The sequence below is a fragment of the Pygocentrus nattereri genome, chromosome 14 (assembly GCF_015220715.1).
Source record: "Pygocentrus nattereri isolate fPygNat1 chromosome 14, fPygNat1.pri, whole genome shotgun sequence".
Taxonomy (NCBI): Eukaryota; Metazoa; Chordata; class Actinopteri; order Characiformes; family Serrasalmidae; genus Pygocentrus; species Pygocentrus nattereri.
The window spans coordinates 23502302-23528131 of record NC_051224.1 but is presented as its reverse complement, the minus strand read 5'-3'; the positions used below and the strand labels follow the sequence as shown (position 1 = coordinate 23528131).

General features: G+C 40.3%; 1 protein-coding gene across 1 annotated transcript; it reads right to left on the bottom strand.

Annotated features, from left to right (window-relative positions):
* Positions 1-561: 561 nt before the first annotated feature.
* Positions 562-21074, bottom strand: LOC108414208. The gene is made up of 14 exons (XM_037544914.1): positions 20510-21074; positions 20235-20370; positions 19199-20122; positions 18864-18976; positions 12859-12963; positions 10001-10033; positions 9479-9793; positions 7556-7870; positions 7198-7482; positions 3582-3869; positions 2543-2866; positions 2331-2465; positions 1950-2138; positions 562-1557 (listed from the first exon to the last, which is right to left on the bottom strand). The coding sequence occupies exons 1-14, from the start codon at positions 21072-21074 to the stop codon at positions 1376-1378; spliced, it is 3909 nt and encodes a 1302-aa protein (XP_037400811.1). The 3' UTR covers positions 562-1375.
* Positions 21075-25830: the final 4756 nt, after the last annotated feature.

The window sequence follows — 25830 nt, the reverse complement described above, 5'->3', positions numbered from 1 at the left end:
TGTATTGCCTTGTGTTTAATATGTTGTTGTTTAATGTTTTGATGTTCTTTGATTGTAAAGCGTTCTTGGGCATGGGAAAGGCGCTACATAAATAAAAGTGATGATGATCTCCAAGACTGGGACTGGGGACACCTGTCCTAGAGCTAACCAGTCAGCACTCAGTAGCAGTAATGCTAACCGATCAGCACTCAGTAGCAGTAATGCTAATCAATCGCTGCTCAGTAGCAGTAATGCTAACCAATCGCTGCTCAGTAGCAGTAATGCTAACCAATCTTTGATGTTTTTAATGGAATACTTCATTCTACTTTCCAAAATTAAAAGATGTTCTGTCATGAATGGTTAGAAACATGTATTTCATTTTTAGCTGTTTAGCTCTGTTCACTCCCCTTCATTGAGGATTCGCTCATGAGCACTTGTTGTTGTTTTGATATAACAGGAGAAATAGGAGGTATCTGGGCTCACCTAAAAGTGGCAGTGAACATAAGTACAAAAACAAGTACATTCATGCTTTGCAGTAGCTCACTTCAAACTCAAGTTAAATGGTGAAGGATGACTGATGACTTACCATTGATTATTTTTTATTAATTTAAAATAAGTTTGGATTAAAGTGACACTGGATAAGTAAATAGTTTTTAACATCCTAATCCATGTTTGAATAAATTTGTTAATCCTCATAGTCTGTAACCAAACTGGTTATCTGTCAGTAGGGCTCTAGATATATTTTGCTGTAGTTCCTCTTCCCATCCTCATGGGGTCAGTAGAGAGGCTCCCTTGGGGTGTGTATGAATAGAAGAAGCCAAGCAGGTGACAGGGAGGATATTGTGTGCAGGTGGCACATCCTCCATGCGGATTGTCTCCTTAACAGGAAACCGTGGGTTTGCTGCCTGTTAAGGAGACTTCATATGCCCTAGACGGTTTTAGGTGGCTGAAGCTGGGACTTCTTAGGTCTCTTGGTACATCATTCCTGCTTCACTCAACCTCACTATTAGCCGCCTCACTGGCCACCTTCTGCTTCTCCATCGCAAGACTACTACTGAAGAGACCTTCTATGTGAGCTGTGTTACCACCAACTTATTGACTAAAAGCTACAAAACAGCCTACGGACTTTATTTGTGTTGGGTAATGGTCACTCACTCGGTGACTGTTTGATGGTGTGGATTGGGAGCTGGAAATTACTTTGGTTTGTTCAATTAACATATGTCCTATTGTACATTAAATCATCTTGTATGCCTTTCAGCCTCAGGAGACTGCTGTAAGTCAGCCTAACTTGCTGTTTAATTGCCATACACCGCGCAACGTATACACGGTCCCAGGTGATACCCTCCCTTATCAAATGTCTTTGTAGCAAAACTATTAGTGGACTCTACGCTAGTGGTTACAAGTCATCCTCAGACATTTTCTGTGTATCCATATCTATGTCAACGTAGTCCTCATCAGAGATATCTGAATCCTCTCTCTGGTGGACAGCGACTTCTATATTTTCATAATCATCATCATCATCATCGTCGTCGTCAAACTTGTTCCCTGTGTAGGTAATCCCCCATGAGGTTTTGACACCTATAGAATCATGAAAATACGCTTTGTGAAAAGTGAAAAATGACATTGATCAAATATTACTGCAGCTTTTTTCTAAATATAGTTTAAATGTTATATACATATGCTTTAAGGTATTAAACAGGTCCCTAGTTCAGTAGTTAGGGTACTGCCCAAGAAATCAGTATCTTGGCATCTGTGCCACACTTTCTTGAGTCATCAGTGCCCCAAAGTTCCTACTATCAGGGACATGGCCAGTACCTGAATTCATATTCCCTAAGTACTTATTCACTACATACTGGACTAGTGTGTAAATTGAGATACAACCTTAGTTTCTCTTTCTTTTAGGATGGTATTTGATTGTTAATTATTTAATTTGCTACACTATCCTGCGCAATTTATATAAATGTATTCACCTGCATAGCCATTGCCCAGTCCGATATTCTCCATTTCATCCTCTATATTAACATAGTCCTCACTAGAATCATCTGAGTCTTCTTTCTGGCAAAAAATTGTTTCTGCGTTTTCGTAATCTTCAGAGTCGTCATCATCAAAATGATCCATTTCATTCTTGCCTCCAGTAATCCTGTATGTGTTTTCGGCACCTACAGAAGAATTGTGTGAAAAAATGAACTCATTAGAACATGAAAAATTTTATTTGTTAATGAGGCAGCAAATTTATCTGCACCAAGAACTTGTTATTTGAGTCAACAGCAGAGATCCTCAGTTCAGTTTTAAAAACATTGTTTTATGAACATAATGAAAATACGACTTGATTCAAAACAAAAAGTACTCACAAAGTCTGTGATCCATTTTAACAGCCATCTGGTCCTTTTGCTTTGTGCATTTTCTTGTGAAGAAAATGATGACTGGCACTAATATGAGTAACAGTCCTGCTGCCACTCCAAAACCGATGAAGAGAGCCAGTGATGCTGTGAGAGAAATCATCATTAAGATTTTCTTTAAAGTGACCAAAGGAGCAAACAAAGACTGGTGCCTGTTACTGTACCTTTCACAGAGACAGCCAAGAGTTCAGTGGTAGAAGAGCTAAATGTGCGTGAAGACACGTTTACTTCATAAACACAGCTGTAATTTCCCTGGTGGATAAAATCTGCCTCAGGAAAGAAGAAGGTAGTTGAGTGGTTAACAGCTGACTGAGTTCTGGTGATACTGGATCCACTGAACTCCAAGTGGAAAGAGCCTCCTGGATACTGTGGTTTGGTGGAGCAGATGATGGAGAAGCTGTAGCCCCTGGTCGCCTCTTGCCACTGAGTTCCCCAATAGATCCTTCCATCAGGACCACTGAAGGAAATATTGGGCTGCAACAAGTTCACTGTAAAGAGAAAAAAACTTTTAAAAACTGTAAAATAGCAGACAGGCTTCAACACAAAAACTCCAAACATAGTGTTTGCCACAACAAAGCAACAGAACTACTTTGTGGAAAAATCACTCTGGTTTGTCCTGAGCAAAGCCCACTTTTGGAAAATGTGTAGGTCATGCCGTTAAGGTACATTCCAACTGCCCTAATAGTTCCCTGCCAAGTGAATTACAGTGGGTATTCATATATTTAAGGGAGATTCTATACCAGACGGGAATATGAAAGGGAACTTAAAACTGCATCAGCAGTAGTGAGTAATAGTATTGTCACAACAGAGGCCCACCAAACCTGCTTGTTAATGACAACTACATAAATGTCTTTTTGTGTAAAATATATAGTAATGAATTAAAAGCCGTTTGTCATTTTCTTAATTTGCTTTGCAAGTAGCTGCCATTGCAATAATGCTAATGTCCTCTAATGCCAAAGGATTTTCTTGAGTGGTTATCATTTTGTTGATATTGGATCCATAATACTTTAATGCGTAACCAATCAGGGAATTATTAAAAGATATTTCCTTGTTCTTTGAAGGTACAAGCATAGCAGAAGCATACCATGCTTTCTGGACTTGAAAACTGAAGACTCCTCAATGACTAAACACTAAAATGACACATCAAAACATGCAAAGTATCAGCCAAGCTTTAACTCAAAATACTGTACAGAATTGTCTTACCTACAACAGAGAAATGAACAGAGCTGCTCTGTGGAGAACTGAAATCACGACTGGACACTCTGGTCTGGTACTGGCAGTAGTAAGACCCCTCATGAACAAAGTCCACTTTTGGTAAACTGAAGGTGACAGAGGTTCCACTCTTGGTCTCTCTAAATGACCCAGAGTTCTGTATCAGAGTGAAGGATCCACCTGTGAACTGGGTTTCTACAGAGCAGGTGATGTCAACCTTCCGTCCCCATGTGACCTCCTTGGTGGGACTGAGAGAGATGCGTGGAGTTTGTAAAATTACTGGAAAAGGAAATATTTGACCGTGAGAATTTTTTGCAGTTCACTTAAGTGGTTTGCATTCATTATTTTGAAAGCAGATGCCCTTTACAAATGTGTTACACAGAAACCAGAAAAGCTCATTGAGTAACTGTAAACCATGATGCAAACATGTAGTGACAGCTACACTCTCATTTCTGGGAATAACAAAGTGCACAATTGGTAATTGCTGACTGTAAGCATTGATAAACTGAAGACTGAAGACTAATTCTTATAAGATTCAAGAATATGAGGCAAGACTCTTAATTAGATTGTAAAAAAAAAAAACTTGTGCTGGTAATACGTTCTTATATTCTGGTAAAAAAACATTTTCCTTTACCTTTATATCTGGTAATTCTTCACTAAATCAGGGGCAGGATAGCATGTCAGCTGAAGCTTAATATTCATAAAAATAAAAGAACAAGTGTGTAATTCAGTAAATGCAGTATGATGTGGATCTAGTATGATGTCATCTTTCATTTGGACACAAGACTATAATTAATGTAGGTGATGCTGCTAAGAGCTGAGACATGAATTTAGTCATGTGTATTAATAGGCTACGTTTACACAACTGGGAAAAGTGGCTCAAACTGATTTTCTCACCAAATCCGATTGTGTTGTTTTGCTGCTTATAGTATCTTTCAAAAGTAATCTTTCAAATGTGACATCGGTTTGAAAAGATCAGCTCCTAAACTGACCCGCATGTGCAAAAGAAAAGAGCATTGCTTCACACGGCTCATCCAGAGGTAAACAATCACGACTGTCAACGAACACCAATCACTCCTGGAGGATCAGCTTTATCTTCACCAGCATCAGAGGAGCCAGCTTCACTGACTGACACTTGGGCTCATCACCCAGAAAGTGTTAGAGCTCTAAAAAGGCAGCGGTCACTTCTTTGGTTCACATCCTTGAATTCTTTAAACTTTGCTTTCAGACTTTGAACTGTTCTTTGACGCTGCAGCCTTGTTCTCCTACAGCCGCAGTTGGCCATTTCTTTCATAATCTCTTTTGAAGAGCACAGAGGGTTCTGGATACATCTCTTCTAATTTTTTGGTACAAAAAACATCAACCTAAATGTTTATGAGTCTCAGCAAAAATGATGACGAATGTTGAGTTGGATTGGCGTAAAAGTCACAGGAAATCCGATCAGGCTGTTCAGGCTGAGTCGCATTGTCACAGATTGCATATGGAAATTAATTCAGTACCACATATGAAAGAGTCTCAAGTCAGAATTGAACATGTCAGATTCAGTGTGTTTTTTTTGTAACATCTGTGTCACATATAAAGAAAAAGATTGAATTTGGCTCACTTTTACCTGCGGTGTGAACAGAGCTCTAGAGTCCTGAAATGGTTTGTGGTATATTTATTTGATGCCACTACTTACTGTGCATCACTATTGTCTTTCAAAGCTATTATTAAAGTTCATGCTGTTTGCTATTTATATATGCTATATATATATACTCAGTGAGAACAGCATTTTCCCAAAAATATCTTTTCGCCATCATGTGGATGGGCCTTGTTACTGTAAACACTAATTTGTTTTATTTTTCTTCAAATATTAATTGCAGTTTTGTATAGTGCATTATTCATGTTACAGGCTCTTATAATTCAGTTGTACTGTCTAATTTACAAGCCCCTCCTGCGTTGAAATTGGTGTATTCCAGGCTCTCCAGAACTAGGGTTGGGACCTAGACCAAAGATCTATGTCTTTGGGAAAATTTCTCTCTGAGCAAAGTTTGGGACTCTTAGCTAATCTTGACCATTTTGACAACTAATCTATCTAATACGGTTGGTATAGTGTGGTGGTTAACACCTCTGCCTTCTATACTGTAGATTGGGGTTCAATCCCCCACCAGGGCAACCTCCCTACACTATACCAATAAGGCAAAACTCATAACACTACCTTGGCCTACCTGTGTACAATGATCAAATTGTTAGTCGCTCTGGATAAGAGCATCAACCAAATTCCACAAATGTAAATGTAATAAAACAAATATATTGGTAAAACAAAAGGAATGACTGTTGATTCCAGGTGAACAGCAATGATCTCTGTCCACTGCACACCAATGGTTCAACTGTGGAGACAGTCAAAAGCTCCAGGTTCGTTTGTGTGAACATCACTAACAACCTCACCTGGGCTCTCAACCCCACCCACCTATTCAAGAACATCCAGCAATGACTTCAGTTCCTGTAGAGGATGAAAAGAGCAAACCTCCACCCTTCCATACTTAATACATTCTACAGGGAGATGATAAAGATTGGCCTATATGATAAGGGAACTGCACAGCTTAGAAGATCACTGAGGCTCTACACAGCATCGACGCATCCTACCACATTCACAAGGTCACCAGCATTGTGGACGCCTTCACCCACTCCTTTCATAAACTCTTGACCATTTTTCAGTCTGACAGGTGGTCCCAGAGCAATCGTTCCACCACCTCCAGTCTCTGGAACAGCTTCTTTCCTGAAGCAGTCAGATTACTGAATGCACTGACTCTTTCCATCATCCACCACTGACTGACAACATACCTCTTTACCTCCTCTGCACACCAGAAAACACATTCCTAAACCATCATTGCACACCTGCAATTTAATAAAAAAAATGCTGCTATGGGACCTCAGTCTTTCTGTACACTGTAAAATTGACAATTGTTGCACTAGTTTCTCCACTCAAATTATGTTTTGACACCCACCCACTTGTGTAAATTGTTTTGTTATCCTGTCTAGTTGGCATCATGTGTATTTGCCATGTATATTTATTGTTCTGTGTTTTTATTGTCCTGTCCTTTGTGCATTTTGTGTGTGTGTGTCGGCACTCAGTGTGGTCATGTGTAATACACTGCTGTTTTGCATTTTGGGCCTGAAGAACAACATTTTGTTCCAATGTATGCAAGTGATGGTGAGGAATGACAATAAAGACCACTTGATTTGCCTGCAACTGACCGAGCAAAAGTGATGACAAACTTGAAAAGCCCTTTGACATTCTTCACAACACCTGCAGACATTAGAGCCTTCGGTTAGCAGACACTAATAAAAAACATCCCCCTACACACATGGTGAGAAATGTACAGTTCTGAGTTTATTAAGAATTCTGGAAAGAATGTCTAAGTTAGATTAATGAGTGATAGTACTATGCTAACATCACCGGACATAGTGTATACCAGCATTCATGCCAAACACATATTTTAAAGTCACATTTTCAAAATAGCCTTGAGTAATTCCTTTAAATTAGGATAGAATTTGCGAATTGGTTTCAAATGATCGCATTATTATTGTTAAAGTGAACATATTTTTATGTTATCTATGCACTCACCCACAGTAATGTCAATGGAGTTGCTTCTGGAGGATGTGATGGAGCTACTTCCCTGGTATGAATAGTCACAGCTGTACTGACCCTGATGTGAGGAATCCACAGTCAAAACAAATGTTGTTGAAGATTCGGATGTTTGGGATTTTACTGCTCTGCCATTGCTGTACAAACGGAAGTTTGCAGAGATGCAGGTTGGGTTGGTCAAGGCACATTTGAACTGAACAGCTTCCCCAGGCGAGACAGCAGAGGGTGATGAGGTCAGGGTGAGTGAGGGACTCTGTAGGACATCTGTTAAAGGAATATGATCAGTAATGTTGTAAATGCATTTAAAGAGTAAACTGCTGTTAAAATTATTACTTACTTGAGCAAACAACTCCAGCATCTTCTTGATGTCCACAGTCCTCCTTTCCAAATCCTCTGTGTGAACACTGAGTTAAGTAATTCTCAGTTCCTCTACATCCAACATCATCCAGCCATGTTGGTTCACTTCCCTGACCAAAATGGGCATCGCTGTGTGCGCTGACTGCTTTGCCACATCCCATCTGTCTGCAAACCACCGCTGCATCATTGATGTCCCAGTCATCATCACACACTGTTCCCCACCAGCCGTTGTGTTTGATCTCTACTCTGCCACAACAGCGACTCTTACCATTCACCAGCCTGATCTCATCAGGACCTGATTTATCATATGGGGAAAAAAATCTATTTGAGTGTATTTACCACTTAGAAATAGATGTAAATATAAATTGATCATGTGAAGATCAAAAAGAATTCAGAATGTAATGTTATATAACTTCATAATACACAGTTTAACATAAAAAGTATTTTTAACTTTATTAACCTGGGTGCTTTGTAGCTTGCTTTACAGTTAAACAAGTAGACATTCTTTACTGGTCAAGGAAAGCAGTTATAAACACGATTGAACAAGTACGTAAAGCTACAGTTCGGATGAAATATATAATGCCAGAGAATAAATGACTACTGTGAATTTTTACAGCTGCATGATAAGAACACAAAATGCAATGTAAGCACAGCTGCAGCCTCAAACCAAAATATTACTCCAAAATGTAATTTTAATATAAATATAACACATTATGGAGCTATGCAATTATATATATAATTTCATAAAGTCGTATAAGAAAGTCTCCAATACGGTACAGAAACACAAAGCTGTCTTCCCAATGTACGCCTCTGTGGTTACTACTAGAGTAGCCTAGTGTTGACATATACATTTTCCCTTGTCCTTCAGACTTTGCACTGACCACTACATGTTCACAATTTATAGTAGTAGTGGGTGGTATGGCCAAAATCTACAAGATGGTCTAATTAATGTTTCTGATGTTTTGGTTAGGGTTGGGCAGAATAACAGTAAGGTACGCTGCAGTATTTAAAATTGATGACTGTATTTCAAAATTATGATATGTCATACCATATCAGTCAAATACAACCCCATTTCCCAAAAAATTGGAACGCTTTACAAAATGTAAATAAAAACAAAATGCAGTGATGTGCGGATCATTTAAACACTACATTTCATTGACAGTAGTATATATCACATTAAAAAATATTTTTATAAAAAACAAAATTTCTCAGTTTCAGCATTTGATTTGTTGCCTTTGTAGTTTTTTTCCTTTAAATATGTGCTTTAAATGATTTGCATAACATTGCATTCTATTTTTATTTACCTTGTGCTCAGTGTCATGACTTTTTTTGGAAAAGGGGTTGTAAACACATTCCACCCAGTTATATTTTAGATGAGTCTGACTGATGTGTAGGTAAAAAATCAGAGCCAGGACAAAACAGAAAAAAACGAACCAAAGTTTCAGTATATATTCAAGTATGTGTGTATTTATAAATAAACCAATGTTCATATGTTAACTTTTTTATTCTTTGTTTTTTCATAAGAACCATTTTTCAAGTCAATCTGAAATATTTTTTTATTTGTAAAATTAGAACTGAATGGTACACAGATGTCAGTATTGCTTACTGGCAAAAAGTGCTAAATGTTAAGGCATATCTGAATTTCTGCAAGGTTACAGTTGCCTTTATATACTAACTTGTCTTTCCATCTAAACTGTTGCAGCAGTGAAATGCAGGCTCTTGTACAGGCACTTGAATATAACGGCTGCAACATTTAAGTTGGTACATTTGTGGCGCACTGGTCAAATGGTCCAAACAAAACCCATAACTGAGGAAGAATTTTAACTGGTATAACGGATGAATCTGTGTGCCTCCTACTACTTATAATATTATGTGATTTGACACGAAAATTTGGTTTTCTTACCTGAGCACACAACACCAGCATCTTCATTATGTTTACAGTTGTGTTTACCCCATCCATTATGCCTGCATGCTGTGATGGAGCTTTCACGTCCGGAACAATACACATCATCCATCCATATTGGGTCATGTCCCTGACCAAAGTGGGCACTTTCTGTGGCTCTATCTGCTCTGCCACATCCCATCTCTCTGCACACCACCGCAGCATCTTTGTCGTCCCAGCTATCATCACATACTGTTCCCCACTGGCCGTTATAATAGACCTCCACTCTACCAGAGCAGACACCATCACCATCGACAAGCCTTATATTTAAACCATCTAGAGCAAAAATACCACAATTTTATTAGCCAAAATTAGATTAGTCCTATAGTCTTGCTTGCTTTCAGTCCTAATTTGACATGCTGTCTGGACCTTCAGTACTATGTGATGCTATGGTGGTACAAGTTGAAGTCACATTAAGTGATCAGTCTTCATTGTATTCACTGCATACATATTCATACTGTTATTCACTGAAAGGTCACTTACCAGTTAATAGTGAAGCACTGAGAGCACTGGCTACTGAAACAAAGAACACATTGCTTTTGTTAAACCAACTAATAAAGTCCTAATAATAATCCTAATAGCAGCTGTAGGATTATTTCTGTGGAAGATTTTGCTAATCACCTTTTCTAATGCATAAATCAGCTACCTCAATGTGAGGAAGGTCTGAATTGTTCAAAGAGGTTGCATGAATTGTTGATTGTTAATTACAAATAAATGAAAAATACATAGAAATAATAAAAAGCTTGTGGTACTGTGTCATCAAAATTCTGCTTTTGGTCAATGCAAACATGAAGAAATTAGACTGATTATAGAGAAATGGGAAAAAGGTCAAATGACTTTGACACTGCTAAAATCAATAAATTCTTGACCAAAAAAAAAATAATAATAACAATTGGGAAGACAACCCTTTCCCTTAAAAAGATGCTTATTTGGAGGTTCTTTGGAAAGACAGTGGTTCTATATAGAACCAAAACCAGTTAAAAAACAATTGGTTGAATAAAGGGTTTTCTTGCATGGTGAAATAGTTCTTAAGATTAATGGAGACTGTGTTGTATATCACTGTTGCCAGAAGATAACCTCTCCAAAATGAACTTTTCAGGAAAAGGAAAAAACCTACTTTACTTTTAATGTAAATGCCAGACTTTTTTTCCCCCCCAAGTCATTTTGGGCTGTTTCTTTTGGTCCATTCATCATGAAATTTACACACAATGTAACAACAGGTGTTTTTAAAATATGTCAAAAACTAAAAAAACAAGAGAAGATTTTCTTCTGACAGCAGCAATATGGTTCTGTACAGCACCAAAAAGGGTTCTGCTATTGTTTATGATGTCAAGCTTGTAACAATAAAAGAACCCTTTTCAAAAAGGTTCCACAAAGAACAATATACAACACATTCTGTAGAACCATTTCACCATGCAAAGAACCAGTATGCAGGTAGTTCTTTGAGTGTTCATGTTTCTGTACAGAACCATTTGAAGTGAACCAAATGAAGCCCAGTTTGTACCTACAGACAGTAAGAAGGATGTTGGGGATGTCCAACTCAAAGTTGACAGCTGAAGACATGAAGGGATTGGAGTTCTTCCTTTTTAAAAACATCAGCAAGATGAAACCTCTAAGCCAACAAGCTGATTTCACATAGAAAGTGCATACTGCTGCACAGCAAGTTAAAAAGCATCATCGTGGCACATTCAGAGGGAAGTTGTGGCGAGACCATAGTAACTGGACACTGTTCTCTGGACCTGTGAATATTACTGAGTAACATACAAGCACTTTACGTACTTGAAAATAAACTTAAAAAACTGAAGAATCACTTCAAATCAACTCAAAGAAGAATTGAAAATGTCTGATGTAAAAGTGTGGTAACTCAAAGACGTGGGATGATGGTGACTGTCTCCTAGACTCAGGACTATGTCTAGGCTCTGGCTGTTAGACGACAGCCCTGGGTCTTTTTAATGGCAAGGATCATTTAGAGCAAAACTTTTGCAAAATTTTACCACAGTTTCTCTCACCTAGACTAGACTGTGAAGTGCCCCAAACTTGATTTCAAACTATCTAACCTTCTCCACCTCCTTTGGCGTTTACCTGTGTTATTTACTATAAATGAAACAGCTAGTATTAACATTGCCATGCATATATTTAGAAAACAAAAATAGTGAAAAAGACCAAAAAGACTTGTTAGCATGAACCGACAAGTGCATATACATGCACTCAATAATCCCATCGTAATCGGATTTCTGCAGTTAACCGATTATTCAAATGGTTATGTAAACACCATACTCCGACCTAAAAATCTGATAAAGAGTCTGGATTTTAGCTCAGTAATCAGATTTCTCAGTCCATTTAAACCAAACACTTTTGGAGTGGCACTGAAACCAAACACTAAATTAAAGATTTAAATATTATTCATCTTGTGGGTGATGTATGTTCATATTTTCAGGTAAAGTGGCACAGTGTTTAAAATAAAAGCCTCGGTATGAAGTTTGAGTTTTATGTTATGTTTACGTCTCGTCTTCTTCTGTAAGTTTATTTGCTGGTTGTAAAGCAGAAGTCTGATTACTGTCTGACTCATGTAGACCTGGAGTTTGCCCATTAGCTTATTACTCAAGTGCATGTAAAAGTGTTGAATGGAGTACTGACAAAATCTGATTTTCTGCAGTTATCGGATTATTGAGTGCATATAAAACACACGCATTCTCCTGTCCATTGGTTACACTCTTGAAAAAAAGATGGACAGACATTCACATATAGGGAATAAGATAAAATAAATAGAAAATAAAGTAAAATAAAAACCTGCATTCCTACTCACTCACTCAGTCACACACACACACACACACACACACACACACACACACACACACACACACACACACACACACCTTGAACCATTTAGAACCATCTTGTGTAACATTTCTCTCATTATTAAGGCAGTGTCTCATCTTGAGATGAGCCCCGTGCGTCTTGGCACACCCATGCCCAATCTCAAGGTAATTACTGTGAACAAGGCATACATAACATTGCTGTTGTTGTAATGTATTTTTCATTGTCTCCATAATCAAGTTCACCCTAACGAAGGGTGAGTTGAAATGTTATACCAAAACCAAACAATCCAAACATTTCCTTACATTAATTCATTAGTAGATCAGGTATATATTTTCAATTTGTTTCAAAAAACAGTCAAGTGGGCATGACTGCTTCTCTCTCTCCAAAAGAATTTATGCTTCACTGTAAGATCAGACATAATGGAACAATATAACTATTGCATATACAGCTTCATATGTGCCATACAACAATACTGTCAGTATTGCTAAAAAATAATTGACAAATGTTTAAGTTGAATTTACCGAGCATTAAAGTGAGCATCCTGGTCTTTGGGTCCATGTTCAGTTGGATGTTAATCCAGTGTGCGCCACTGGCTTCAGGCGGTTCTGCTCTTGCAGTGCTGATGGCTGAGTTTTATAGAGGTTGCTGAAATGAAGTTTCAGTTCCTTTTCACCCTTTTCCTGTTTTGTAAATGCTATACTCTTAACACTTGGAGGCACACACCACAGTTGATTTGTAATTTCTGTCAAAAGTAAATTATTTCAAACATTTCAGTTATCTCAGCTTTTTCCTCATTTTATAATGAGTGCTTTGTATTTTCCTGTTTATCTTTCGATGTTTCCATTCTGCTCTATGGGCATGTCATGTATTTTCATCAGAGAATCATAAGAGTTCAGTTCTTAGCTTGAAACACAGGTTTTTCAACCCTTTTGTTTTTGGTACCTCAGTTTTATATTTATTTCCTACCATTTTCTTAAACTTAATTGTCACATCTGTTCCACAAGTTTACCCCTTGACAGATAAACATCTGTTTTATTTTATTCCTGGTCAGGTTCGCTCCTGTAGTTTCCAACATGCTGCAGGGAAAGAGACCAAATCCCGAAACACATAGTACACAAACTGCAATACCTCACTAAACATGACTAAAGTGTTAAAAGGCTCTTCTCTGTTACTTCCCCTTTACATTTTACTCTAGAGATGCAAAAACCAAGCAAGCATAAATGATAGAACAATGAAAGCTACAGTGAATAGTTTTTTACTCTCAGCAGAAGGAACCTGACATCTGAATAAGTGGAAAAAAAAAAACACCTCCAAAAATCTTTGGAGCATAACAAACGCTATATATGGCCCATTCTACCAAGTTAATTCAGACACCAGTTACACAGGAAAAAAAACTGTTAAGTCTTCAGGCCTTTTATATTTTCAAGGACTTTGTTATGAATCTGTTTAAATTTCAGACATTAATATAGATAGTAATATATTAAATATACAAAAAATCATTATTTATATGATATTTTCTGTTGGGAGGTGTTTGTCCCAAACCCAAACCCCTAAAGTTACGCTTGTGAAAATAATGCTTACACTTTTTTCAGTGTTTTTTCTTTATAATTATTTTTTTATTATTATTTTAATGTGAAGTTGATAGATTTAGATTAATCAGGAGTTTCTTTAAAAACTGCTGTCCCTTGCTTTCATGTCAGTACCAAAACACTTTAGAGCAGGAAGTGAGACTGCATCTCTCATGGCCACATAGTGAGCAGTTACATTCCATCATTTTGAAGTAACTGTGTCCCAAAGTCTGAATATCAGTGTGGAACATTAAGAATGTCACTACCAAAACACATACTTTCTGCAGTTCAGTACTTTTTTGTGTTTTAAAAAAGTTGTCTCTACCAAAATATTTGGTACAATTTTTCCATATATATATATATATATATATATATATATATATAAGTCAGAATATCAGTTCAGAGCTCTATGAGTCAGGAGGAAATGAACTCCTCCATTCTAGGCTCTGTTACTCTGTGCCAGTAATTCAAAACAATCATTACAAATGTTGCGAAAAATTTTGAGAATGTTTGCTTTTAGATGAGACCAAGATCATGGCTGTAGCCCAAAGTATGTGAGAAGAGAGCTGCTTTTGCTGCTTTTGGATGATGGATCAGGCAAAAATGGGGTGACAGTTAAAAGGTTAAGTTAGAGCTACATATTTTTCTGTTGTTACTGTGCTACTGAGCTGTCTGAGAATTATGATCAGAAGTAGTCTACATGGTGATTTGCACTTACAGGCAACAAAAATGTGGCTAGATAATTGAATTGGGGAGTGGAGGAGGCTGCAGCAGTCTCAATTTTAGAACTGCAACTGCTAAAAGCAATAATAGCAATAAAACATTGTGAACATCATAATAATTTGAACATAGTAGAGACCCATGTGTGCTGGTTTTAGAGTGGAGTTTATCTTCAGTAGCTGCACTGTTCAAGTGACCTTGTTTTTTATTACAATCAACTGTTTTGTGGGTGTGTTCTGAATGCAGGTTGTGGTTAATTCGTTTGTTCGTTCGATCTATCTATCTATCTACAACCTCAATTCCAATGAAGTTGGGACGTTGTGTAAAACATAAATAAAAACAGAATACAATGATTTGCAAATCCTTTTCAACATATATTCAATTGAATACACTACAAAGACAAGATATTTAATGTTCAAACGGATAAACTTTATTGTTTTTTGCAAATATTCACTCATTTTGAATTTGATGCCTGCAACACGTTCCAAAGAAGTTGTGCATGTTTACCACTGTGTTACATCACCTTTCCTTTAAACAACACTCAAGAAGCGTTTGGGAACTGAGGACACTAATTCTTGAATCTTTGTAGGTGGAATTCTTTCCCATTCTTGCTTGATGTACAACTTCAGCTGCTCAACAGTCCGGAGTCTCTGTTGTCGTATTTTGCGCTTCATAATGTGCCACACATTTTCAATGGGAGACAGGTCTGGACTACAGGCAGGCCAGTTTAGTACCCGCACTCTTTTACTATGAAGCCACGCTGTTGTAACACGTGCAGAATGTGGCTTGGCATTGTCTTGCTGAAATAAGCAGGACGTTCCTGAAAAAGACGTTGCTTGGATGGCAGCATATGTTGCTCCAAAACCTGTATGTACCTTTCAGCATTAATGGTGCCTTCACAGATGTGCAAGTTACTTATGTAATGGGCACTAACACACCCCCATACCATCAGAGAGGCTGGCTTTTGAGCTTTGCACTGATAACAATCTGGACATTCCTTTTCCTCTTTGGCCCAGAGGACACGACGTCCATGATTTCCAAAAACAATTTGAAATGTGGACTCGTCAGACCACAGGACACTTTTCCACTCTGCGTCAGTCCATCTAAGATGAGCTCGGGCCCAGAGAAGCCGGCGGCGTTTCTGGGTGTTGTTGATATTTGGCTTTTGCTTTGCATGCCAGTGTTTTAACTTGTACTTGTAGACAGAGCGGCGAACTGTGTTCACTGACAGTGGTTTTCTGAAGTGTTCCTGAGACCATGTGGTAAATATCCGTTACAAAATGATGTCGGTTTTTAATGCAGTGTCGCCTGAGGGATCGAAGGTCACGGGCATTCAATGTTGGTTTTCTGCCTTGCCGCATACTTTCAGAGATTTCACCAGATTCTCTGAATCTTTTGATGATATTATGGACTGTAGATGATGAAATCCCTAAATTCCTTGCAACTGAACGTTGAGAAATGTTGTTTTTAAACTGTTGGACCATTTGCTCACGCAGTTGTTCACAAAGTGGTGAACCTCGCCCCATCCTTGCTTGTGAATGACTGAGCCTTTCAGGGATTATCCTTTTATACCTAATCATGACACTCACAATTTTCACAAGTTTCCAATTAACCTGTTCACCTGTGGAATGTTCCAAACAGGTGTTTTTTGAGCATTCCTCAACTTTCCCAGTCGTTTGTTGCCCCTGTCCCAACTTCTTTGGAATGTGCTGCAGGTACCAAATTCAAAATGAGTGAATATTTAAAAAAACTATAAGGTTTATCTGTTTGAACATTAAATATCTTGTCTTTGTAGTGTATTCAATTGAATATAGGTTGTATCTATCTATAGTAAAGCCCATAAGTATAATGGAGGGACTAAAAATGTCTGTAATTGCTAAATGTTACATTTTTCTAAACTAAAGCTGAAAGTCTACATTTCAGTCACATATCGATCTAAATCCAGACTCAGGGCATTTTTCTTTTACCTTTATTGAATGTGATTATGAGAAAATCTAACCACCTGTCCTGACTTATGGTGGACACTTTACTAGTGACACAGTGGAATAAGCAGGTTTGTCACAGTGTTACGGTTGATTATAATCTGGATGCTCGCTACATCCTTCCTGAATGTCAGCTTCTTTTATTCCTCCTATCACTGCTCAGTAACGGTACCACTATCTGCCATTATTTTGATCAAGCTTAGAGTTATTTTAGCAGCAATCTATTGTTCGTGTGAATGCACTTTGAATTTGTAGCTCCAGATACAAAGGATGTGCCTGGAGGATCTATAATAACAATACCTGATACTTTGGCAGAACAACGGGATTTACCATTTACAAAGACAAATATAAAAAGTCACATGAATTAAAGAAACATTTGCATTGTCCTTGCCGGTAGTGATCTGTGGGCTGTTTACTTCCATGCATTAAGTCATCAGAGGTGAGATAGAAATAAAAAAAGCATTTTTCACACCCGCTGTGGCAGTATGCTTTAGTGTAGGATGCTTAATGGTGTGGTTTTTAAGTTTGCTGTTTTGTTTCTGTCTTTAATATGTACATTTCATCTGCCTGATTTGAATTTGGAGTAAAAAAAAAAGTGGTCATCAAGAGTGGACGCATGCTTTATAGGGAATTATACAACAGTAAATTCCAGCTACATAAGCTGATTGGTTGAGAGGTGTTCTAACTGTGCTGTTATTTCACCACAACATCACAAGTTTATCAAAAACATGATCACTCCACTAAGACACACGTTGCTAAGCAATGACTTTGAGAGCTGTAGTAGATGCTCAAGCCATTTGATCGTTTTTACTTCTTACTTTGCCACAAACAAAAAACACTTTTAAGATCATATTTGACCGACAGCTGATTTGGTCAGGCTCTGAAGATGAGACGACACTAAATTGCCAAAGTGTCATCACCACTGAGCAACTTTTCAGTGGCAGTTGTAACAGAAGAACAGCTAAACAACCTGGAATCAGCCAGAAATGAACCCAATGCCATTTGCCAAATGTGTCTGATCTTCAGAGTCTGACCCAATTGGACTGAGCCATAAAACCTATACGCAATAAAAATAAAAAAATGACAGTTTGAGAATTTAATGTAAGGAGCTGGAGAACGAACTACCAGTTCTCTGTTCTGAGTCCAGTTCTCAGGAATTCAAGTTCAAAGTTCAAGTTCAAAGTGTTTATTGTCATATGTACAGAGGAAACAGATTTCCTTATATACAATGAAAAGCTTACTTTGCTCCTCGCTAAGAATGCCAGATATAACATTAAGAATATAAAGAGTATATATACAACCATATATATTAATCAAGAAATAGTGCAATGTATAAATTACAGTGGTATGGATAAATAGTGCTGTGCCTTGCCGGGAACATGATTATCTGCAGCAGAAATGAGTAGTAAAGTGCGATTGTAAACATGTGCTACAGTTAAAGTGACAGTAGTTGCAGGTTATTCCTGAGGAAAGAGTTCTTTACCAGTGGGGTACACATCACACGTCTGTACCTAAGTCTGGCAGACCGAAGTGTGAATAGTTATTTCTGGTTCAGAACTCTGATTGCGGTGGGGAAGAAGGAGTTCTTTAGCCTGGAGGTCTTGCACATCATACTCCTATACCTCCGGCCTGAGGGCAGAGGTTTGAACAGACCGTGCTGGGGGTGGGTGGGGTCTTTGATGATGGAGGCAGCTTTCCTTTGGACTCTGTGGTTGTAAATGTTCTGCAGAGAGTGCAGTGGAGAATTGGTGATCTTCTCTGCAGTCTTCACCACTCTCTGTAGGCATTTACGATCCATCACGGTCAAGCTGCCGTACCACACGGTGATGCAGGTGGTCAGGAGGCTCTCAATGACGCAGTTGTAGAAGTTGCTGAGGATCACCGGAGACATCCCAAACCTCCTTAGCCTCCTCAGGAAGTACAGCCGCTGTTGAGCCTTTCTGACTAGCTGCTTGGTGTTCAGTGACCATGTGAGGTCTTCACTGATGTGGACACCCAGGTATTTAAAGCTGCTCACCCTCTCCACCTCGAGCTCCCGGATGAAAAGTGGCCGATGAGGTCTCCTCTCCTTCCTCATGTCCACTATCAGCTCCTTTGTCTTGTCCGTGTTGAGGATGAGGTTGTTAACATCACACCATGACACCAGTCTGGTCACCTCCCTCCTGTAGGCTGCTTCATCTCCACCAGTGATACGTCCTATCACTGCTGTGTCGTCAGCAAACTTCAGGATGATGTTGTCCTTGTGGGAGGCGACACAGTCATGGGTGAAGAGGGTGTAGAGAATAGGGCTGAGGACGCAGCCCTGTGGAGTGCCGATGTAGGTGGTGATGCTGGCTGAAGTCCTGTTGCTGATCCTGACAGACTGGGGCCTGCCAGTCAGGAAGTCCAAAAGCCAGTCACAGAGGGTGGGGTGCAGGCCGAGTGTGGAGAGTTTGTGGGTGAGTTTGTGTGGGATGACCGTATTGAAGGCTGAGCTGTAGTCAACAAAGAGCATCCTGATGTAGGAGTCTTTGTTTTCCAGGTGGGAGAGGGAGTAGTGAAGGGCAGCAGCGACTGCGTCCGAGGTGGATCTGTTGTGACGGTAGGCGTACTGCAGGGGGTCCAGCGTGTCTGGTATACTGTCTTGTATGTGGGCCAGCACCACTCTCTCAAAGCACTTCATAATGATTGGAGTGAGTGCTACTGGTCTGTAGTCATTCAGGCTGGTGGGGGGGCTCTTCTTAGGAATGGGGACAATGACTGTCCTTTTATAGCAGGTAGGAACAATGCTCTGGCTGAGAGAGAGATTGAAAATGGAGGTCAGTACATTAGCCAGCTCGTTCACACATGCTCTGAGGGCCCGCCCAGGAATCTTGTCTGGTCCTGGTGCCTTGCGGGGGTTGATCTTTCTCAGAGCTCTGCAGACCTGGCCTGTTGATACTGACAGAGGGGGGGACAGGGGTTGTGTGGGCTGTGTGTGTGTGAACCTCCCGGTGCTAGTGCTGGAGGTTTCGAAGCGGGTGTAGAAGGTGATGAGGTCGTCCGGTAGGCTGTCTGTGGAGCTGATGTTGCTGGTGATGGTCCTGTATTCTGTAATGTGTTGGAGGCCTTGCCACATCTGCCTGGAGTCAGCAGTGGAGTAGAAGCCATCCAGTTTCTCTCTGTACTGCCTCTTGGCTGCTGTGATGACTTTCCTCAGTCTGTACTTCGTAGCTTTGTACTCTGTCTCATTGCCTGATCTGTATGCAAGAGAGCGAGCATGGAGCATGTGTCGTACCTGACTGTTAATCCAGGGCTTCTGGTTGGGGAACCTCTTCACTTGTGTGGTGGGCACGATGTAATCCACACACGTGCTGATGTAGCCAGACACATGTTCAGCATATTCCTGTATGCTGACAGAAGAGTCCTCCGTAGTGGCTGCAGCTTTAAACACATCCCAGTCTGTCGTAGCAAAACAGTCCTGCAGTATGCTCTCAGTCTCCGGAGACCATACTTGAACTGTTTTGGTAACCGGATGTGATTGTTTCAGCCTTTGTCTGTAAGCCATGAACAAGGAGATGTGGTCTGAGAGTCCAAAGTGGGGGCGGGGTGCAGCCCTGTATGCACCGCGTACATTACTGTACACGTGATCCAGGATGTTATTGTCACGAGTTGGAACGTCCACGGTAGTATTTCGGAAATACAGTCCGTAAGTTGCACTGGTTGAAGTCACCGGCAATGATAAACACGGCATCAGGGTGAGCCGTCTCTAACGCGCTGATGACGTCATGGAGTTTGCCGAGCGCTGCCGCAGAGTTAGCCCGCGGATTAATATATACAGAGCAGAAACTCCAGGTCTGGTGAGCAGTGCTTGTAAACGGTCCGTATGTCTCTACACCACGCGTTGTTTACAAACACACACACACCTCCACCCTTAGCCTTACCGGAGGCTGCCGTGCGATCTCCGCGATGCACAGAGTGAGTCTCTGGCTGGATAGCGCTGTCCAGTACTCTGTCTGAGAGCCAGGTTTCAGTAAAGATTAGAGCGCAGCACTCTCTTGTTTCCCGCTGAGATGTTATCCTAGCTCTCAGCTCGTCCAGCTTGTTCTCCAGTGACCGCACGTTAGCTAGCAAGAGGCTAGGCACTGGTGGTCGGCTAGCGCGAGCCTTTAGCCTAGCATGCAGCCCTCCCCTCTTGCCTCGCTTGCGTCGCCGCCTCTGAAGCACTCTACTCGGATCAGAGTGCTCACTCGCGGTCGGTAGGTCTGGGTCTTCCTGGTTTTGGTGGTGGTGGCTGCGGGAGCGGACAATGGGTTGTAGCTCCGGTGGAATAAAGCCGCTAAATCTGTGCATGTTGTCTTTTGCGATGTCCAGCAGAGTTTGTCTGTCGTAAGTTAAGAGTGCCTGGCACTTGTGCACTGTAAAGAGAGCGTTAATGCACAGAAAGAGAAGAAAAAGCCGGCATTCTTGAGCAGAGCGAGCAAACACGTCTGCCTCGGGGGGCGCCATGTTGCTTCAACTGAGTAGTGCCAATATAAATGCTACAAATAGCTAGTAGAGGGCAGAGGCTCAGATATTTATTAAAGACTGTTGAACTAGTAGATTATACAAAGTCCCAGAATCGCCCCAATTTGCGACAAGACCAAAACATATGATAGAGGGTCGCGGGGTCCTCATCGCTGCAAGGACAGGTTGGCTTAACCTCAGGATAAATTTGTGCTAATTTAGCATTGCACAGATGAGCTCTATGGATAACTTTCAGTTGCATTATGTTTAACACTGCACAAGAGGACACACTGCACAAACTACAGCCCACCATCTTTCCTCCAACTCAAGATCCAACTGCGCTTCCCATTTAGTCTTGGCCTCAGAAATCTTTGTCTTATTAAAAGACAAAATCTTATTATAAAAAATTGAAATAAGCATTCCCTCAGTTTTCACAGTAAAAAAGTCATCCCAGGGGAGAGCTGGGGGACATTCCGGAAACATGGGAAAAGGGGATTCTGCCCAGTGACAAACTTGGAAGAATCTAAAAAGGTCTGTTCTAGGGAGCTTAAATTTGTGGAGTAACTGCTAAATGTGCCATTAAAGAAATTCTTAAAGGTGGTAATACCTCTCCCCTCCTAACTTATACATCTGGAGTCCAGGGTTGCAGGCTTAAATAATGATTTTTGCATATTGGACTTGAAACAGATGCCTCATTAAAGTGAAACATTCTGCAAGACTGGGTCCAGATCTTTAGAGTAGACACTAATGAATTGGAGGAAAAATGAGAGGGGAATATGGGAAGAGAGGATTAAACCAAGGCACAAATAAAAGAGAAGTGACAGAAAAGGGATTCCATGATAAATGGTATTTAAACCAAAAAGCAATTTTTTGTATGTTGGCTGTGAAATAGTAATACATAAAATTAGGGAGGGCCAAGCCACCAGAAGAACAGGGACACTGAAGAATTCCTTTCCTGATACGGGGACACGACCACCCCAAATAAACCCAGTGACAGCCTTATCAATAGAAACAAAAAACCATTTAGGGAGAAAAATAGGAAGACATTGAAATAAAAATAAAAATTCAGGAAGGACATTCATCTTAATGCACTGTACCCTACCTGCTAGAGAGAGGGGAAGGCTACTCAACCTTTGCCGGTCACTGCACATTTTAATAAGCAGAAGGGAGAAATTAGGATCCTGAATGAGTGTTCTTTTATGTGTGATATTAACACATAGATATTTAAATCTGTCAGGTACTAGCCTAAAGGGGATTTCCGTTTGTGTAATTGTAGAGGCATCAGCATTAATTTGGTAGAATTTGCTTTTGGAGAAGTTTAGTTTGTAGCCTGAATATAAGCCAAATTCTACTAAATTAGAATTAATAACTGGAATGGCAGACAGGAGGTGAGTTACATATATCAAGAGATTGTCCACATAGAGGGAAAGCCTATTTTCAATTCCATACTGAGTAATTCCTTTACAGAAGGAGCAGTTTTAAGGGTAATTGAAAGAGGTTCTATGGCAACAGCAAAAAGGGCAATAAGGGACATCCCTGGTGCATGCCTCTGTGTAAAGAAAAATAATCAGAATATACAGAGTTTGTATGGACATGAGCTAATGGTGCAGTGTAGAGCAGCTTAATCCAGGAAATCAATGTATTTTCTATCCAAATTTTATTGAGAACTAAAAATAAACAGTCCCATTCTGTAGGGTCGAGGGCCTTCTCTGCATTTAGTGAAACAACAGCTTCTGGAATTTGCAAGTTATCAGATGTATATAATGTATTTAAAAGTTTACAAATGTTAGAAAATAAATGCCTCCCTTTGATAAAACCTGTTTGGCCCTCTGATATAAAAGATGGCAGGACAGTCTCAATGCATTTGGCAAGAATCTTAGCTAGGATTTTATGCTCATTACAAAGCAAACTGATGGGACGATATGAGCTGCAAAAAAGTGGGATCTTTATCCTTTTTAACAATAAGTGAGATATAAGGGGGCAAGGAACCCCTTCCCAAGGACTCGTTATATACCTCCAGCAAAAGAGGTGACAGTTGGTTGTCAAATTTCTTAAAGAACTCTATTTCAAACCCATCTGGTTCAAGGGATTTACCACTACTGAAGGATTTTATAGTCTCAGAGATTTCCCCTAAGGTAAATGGGCGATCTAACTCTTCAGCCAGTATAGGGGTCTAAAACCGGGAGTGCTAGTTTATCTATAAATGAGTGCATAGCAGTAGTGTTAATCAGGCTGTCCGAAGTATATCATGAAGAGTAATAATTTTTAAAAACCTTGTTAATGTCTTTAGGATGAGTCAATACATTTTCATGAGTGTCCCTAATTTGGTGCATTAGTCTTAACTGATGTGCTAGAAGTCGCCCACTTTTATCACCATATTCATAAAAAAACCTTGAGAACATAAAATAAAGGCTTCAGCATATTTTGTGGAAAGCAAACTGAATTCTTCTTGTAGATCACGCCACTTTTTATTCAGTTCTGGAGTGGAACAAGAAGAAATCTGATTGTCTAAAGAGAATATGGAACTAGAAAGCTTGTCCAACTTTTTCTTGTTGGTGTTCTTAATACAAGAATTGCAAAAGATCATTTTTGGAAAAGTTTAGAAAAGTGAGCCCACTACAGTAATATATCTACCATACTGATCAGATATGATATTGGAAGGTGTAATATGTATTCTTTTACTAAACATTGCTACTACACTGAGCTGATGCTTTTTAGATGGTTTTGGTTTGTGAAGTGTCTTAGCAGAAGTTCCGCAAATGTGCATCCAGAATGTCTTTGTACACGTCTGAGTTCCTGATTCATCAGTGAACACAGGCTAAGCAACAACACTATAAAAAACAAAACAGCTCCAGACTTTGTTTCCTTCTCTGTGATTAGGTGCAGCTTTAGTGCAGTATGGTTTGAGTTCCTTTCCAGGATTTCACCACACCAATAGTTTGATGTTGTACCCAGAAAAAAGGAACAGAGTTGAACACAGGACTCTGTGCCATGCAATACAATACAGTAAACTACAATACACAGTGCATTCAACAATAAAGTAAACTACAATACACAGTGCAATACAATAAAATATGATATATAAGCGCAGCTTAGAGATCATGGATACAAGCGGCTGAAATGAGCTTCCTACGCAGGGTCGCCAGGCTTTCCCTTAGAGATAGGATGAGAAGCTTGGCGATTCGGGAGTAGAGCCGCTGCTCCTCCACATTGAGAGAAGCTAGTTGAGGTGGTTCGGGCATCTGGTAAGGATGGCCTCTGGGCACCTCCCTAAGGAGGTGTTCCAGACATGTCCGATGGGGAGTAGACCCCAGGGAAGACCCAGGACACATTGGAGGGATTATATCTCTCGGCTGTCTTGGGAATGCCTTGGCATCCCTCCAGAAGTGCTGGAGGAGGTGGCGGAGGAGATTGAGGGCTGGGCCTCTTTGCTTAGGCTGCTGCTCCCGTGACCCAGACTCGGATATGCGGTGGAGGTTGGATGGATGGATGGATGGATGGATATAAGCGCAGCACAATATATTGCAAACAATACTTAATTCAATCCTCATTTAAGTGCTGTGTAAAGAAATGTGTCTTCAGTCTGTGTTTGAAGACAGCATGAGAGTCTGCTGTTCGGACAGCCAGTGGGAGTTCATTCCACCACTTGGGTGCCAGTACAGAGAACATTCTCGACGCTTGTCTTCCACGCGCCTTGAATGATGGTCGAACCAAGCTGTACTCAAAGCTCGAAGGGCTCATGGTACAGTTCAAGATTTCACCATTGCCATCAAGTAGGTAGGGGCTGGTCCATTTTTGGCTTTGTAGGCAAGCATTAGGGCTTTAAATTTGATGCGTTCAGCTACAGGAAGCCAGTGAAGGGAGTGCAGCAGTGGGGTGATGTGGCTGAACTTGGGGAGATTGAAGACGAGCCATGCTGCCGCACTCTGGATAAGTTACAGAGGCCTGATGGCCTGCATGAGAAGACCAGCCAAGAGTGAGTTGCAGCATCAAGCCTTGTGATGACAAGAGACTGCACTAGCACCTGGGCAGCCTCTTGGGTGAGGAAGGGCCGGATCCTATGGATGTTGTACAGGAGATATCTGCATGAGTTAGGTTCGTGATGTAAGTCAAGAATGATAACTGGCCATCCAGAGTCACACCAAGACTTCTTGCCTCTACAGACAGAACAATCAGAGACTTCTTGAATGAGACGGTGAGATCATGATGAGGACCTGTAGTTGCAGGGTTGAATATCAGCTCAGTCTTGGTAGGATTGAGCTTCAGGTGATGAGCTGCCATCCATGAAGAGATGTCAGACAGACATGCGAGATGGAGATGCGACTGGAAACCTGTGTGTCAGAGGGTGAGAAAGAAAACATTAGTTGAGTATTATCAGCATAACAGTGATAAGAGAAGCCATGAGAAGATATTACATCACCAAGATAGCTAATGTAAAGAGAAAATAGAAGAGAACCGAGCACCGAGCCTTGTAGGACACCAGTGGAGAGCCTGCATGGAGAGGATGTGAACCCTCTCAGCCTTCCTTAGTTCTTGTCAGTTGCTGCGCAGGATACCCATCAGCCAGGGGGCAGGTGAGGAAGGTTGAAGTCACCCAACAGTATGAGCAGGGTTTCATTGATGGAGAAGAGACTCAGTGAAAGGGTTAACTCTGCTCCAACTCTGCTCTAAGCAGATTTTGCAGCAAGCATAGTTGCTGTCCTTGGCAGTTTGCACAAACAACTTGCTCCTCTTATCGGAAAACATTCCGTCCAGAACC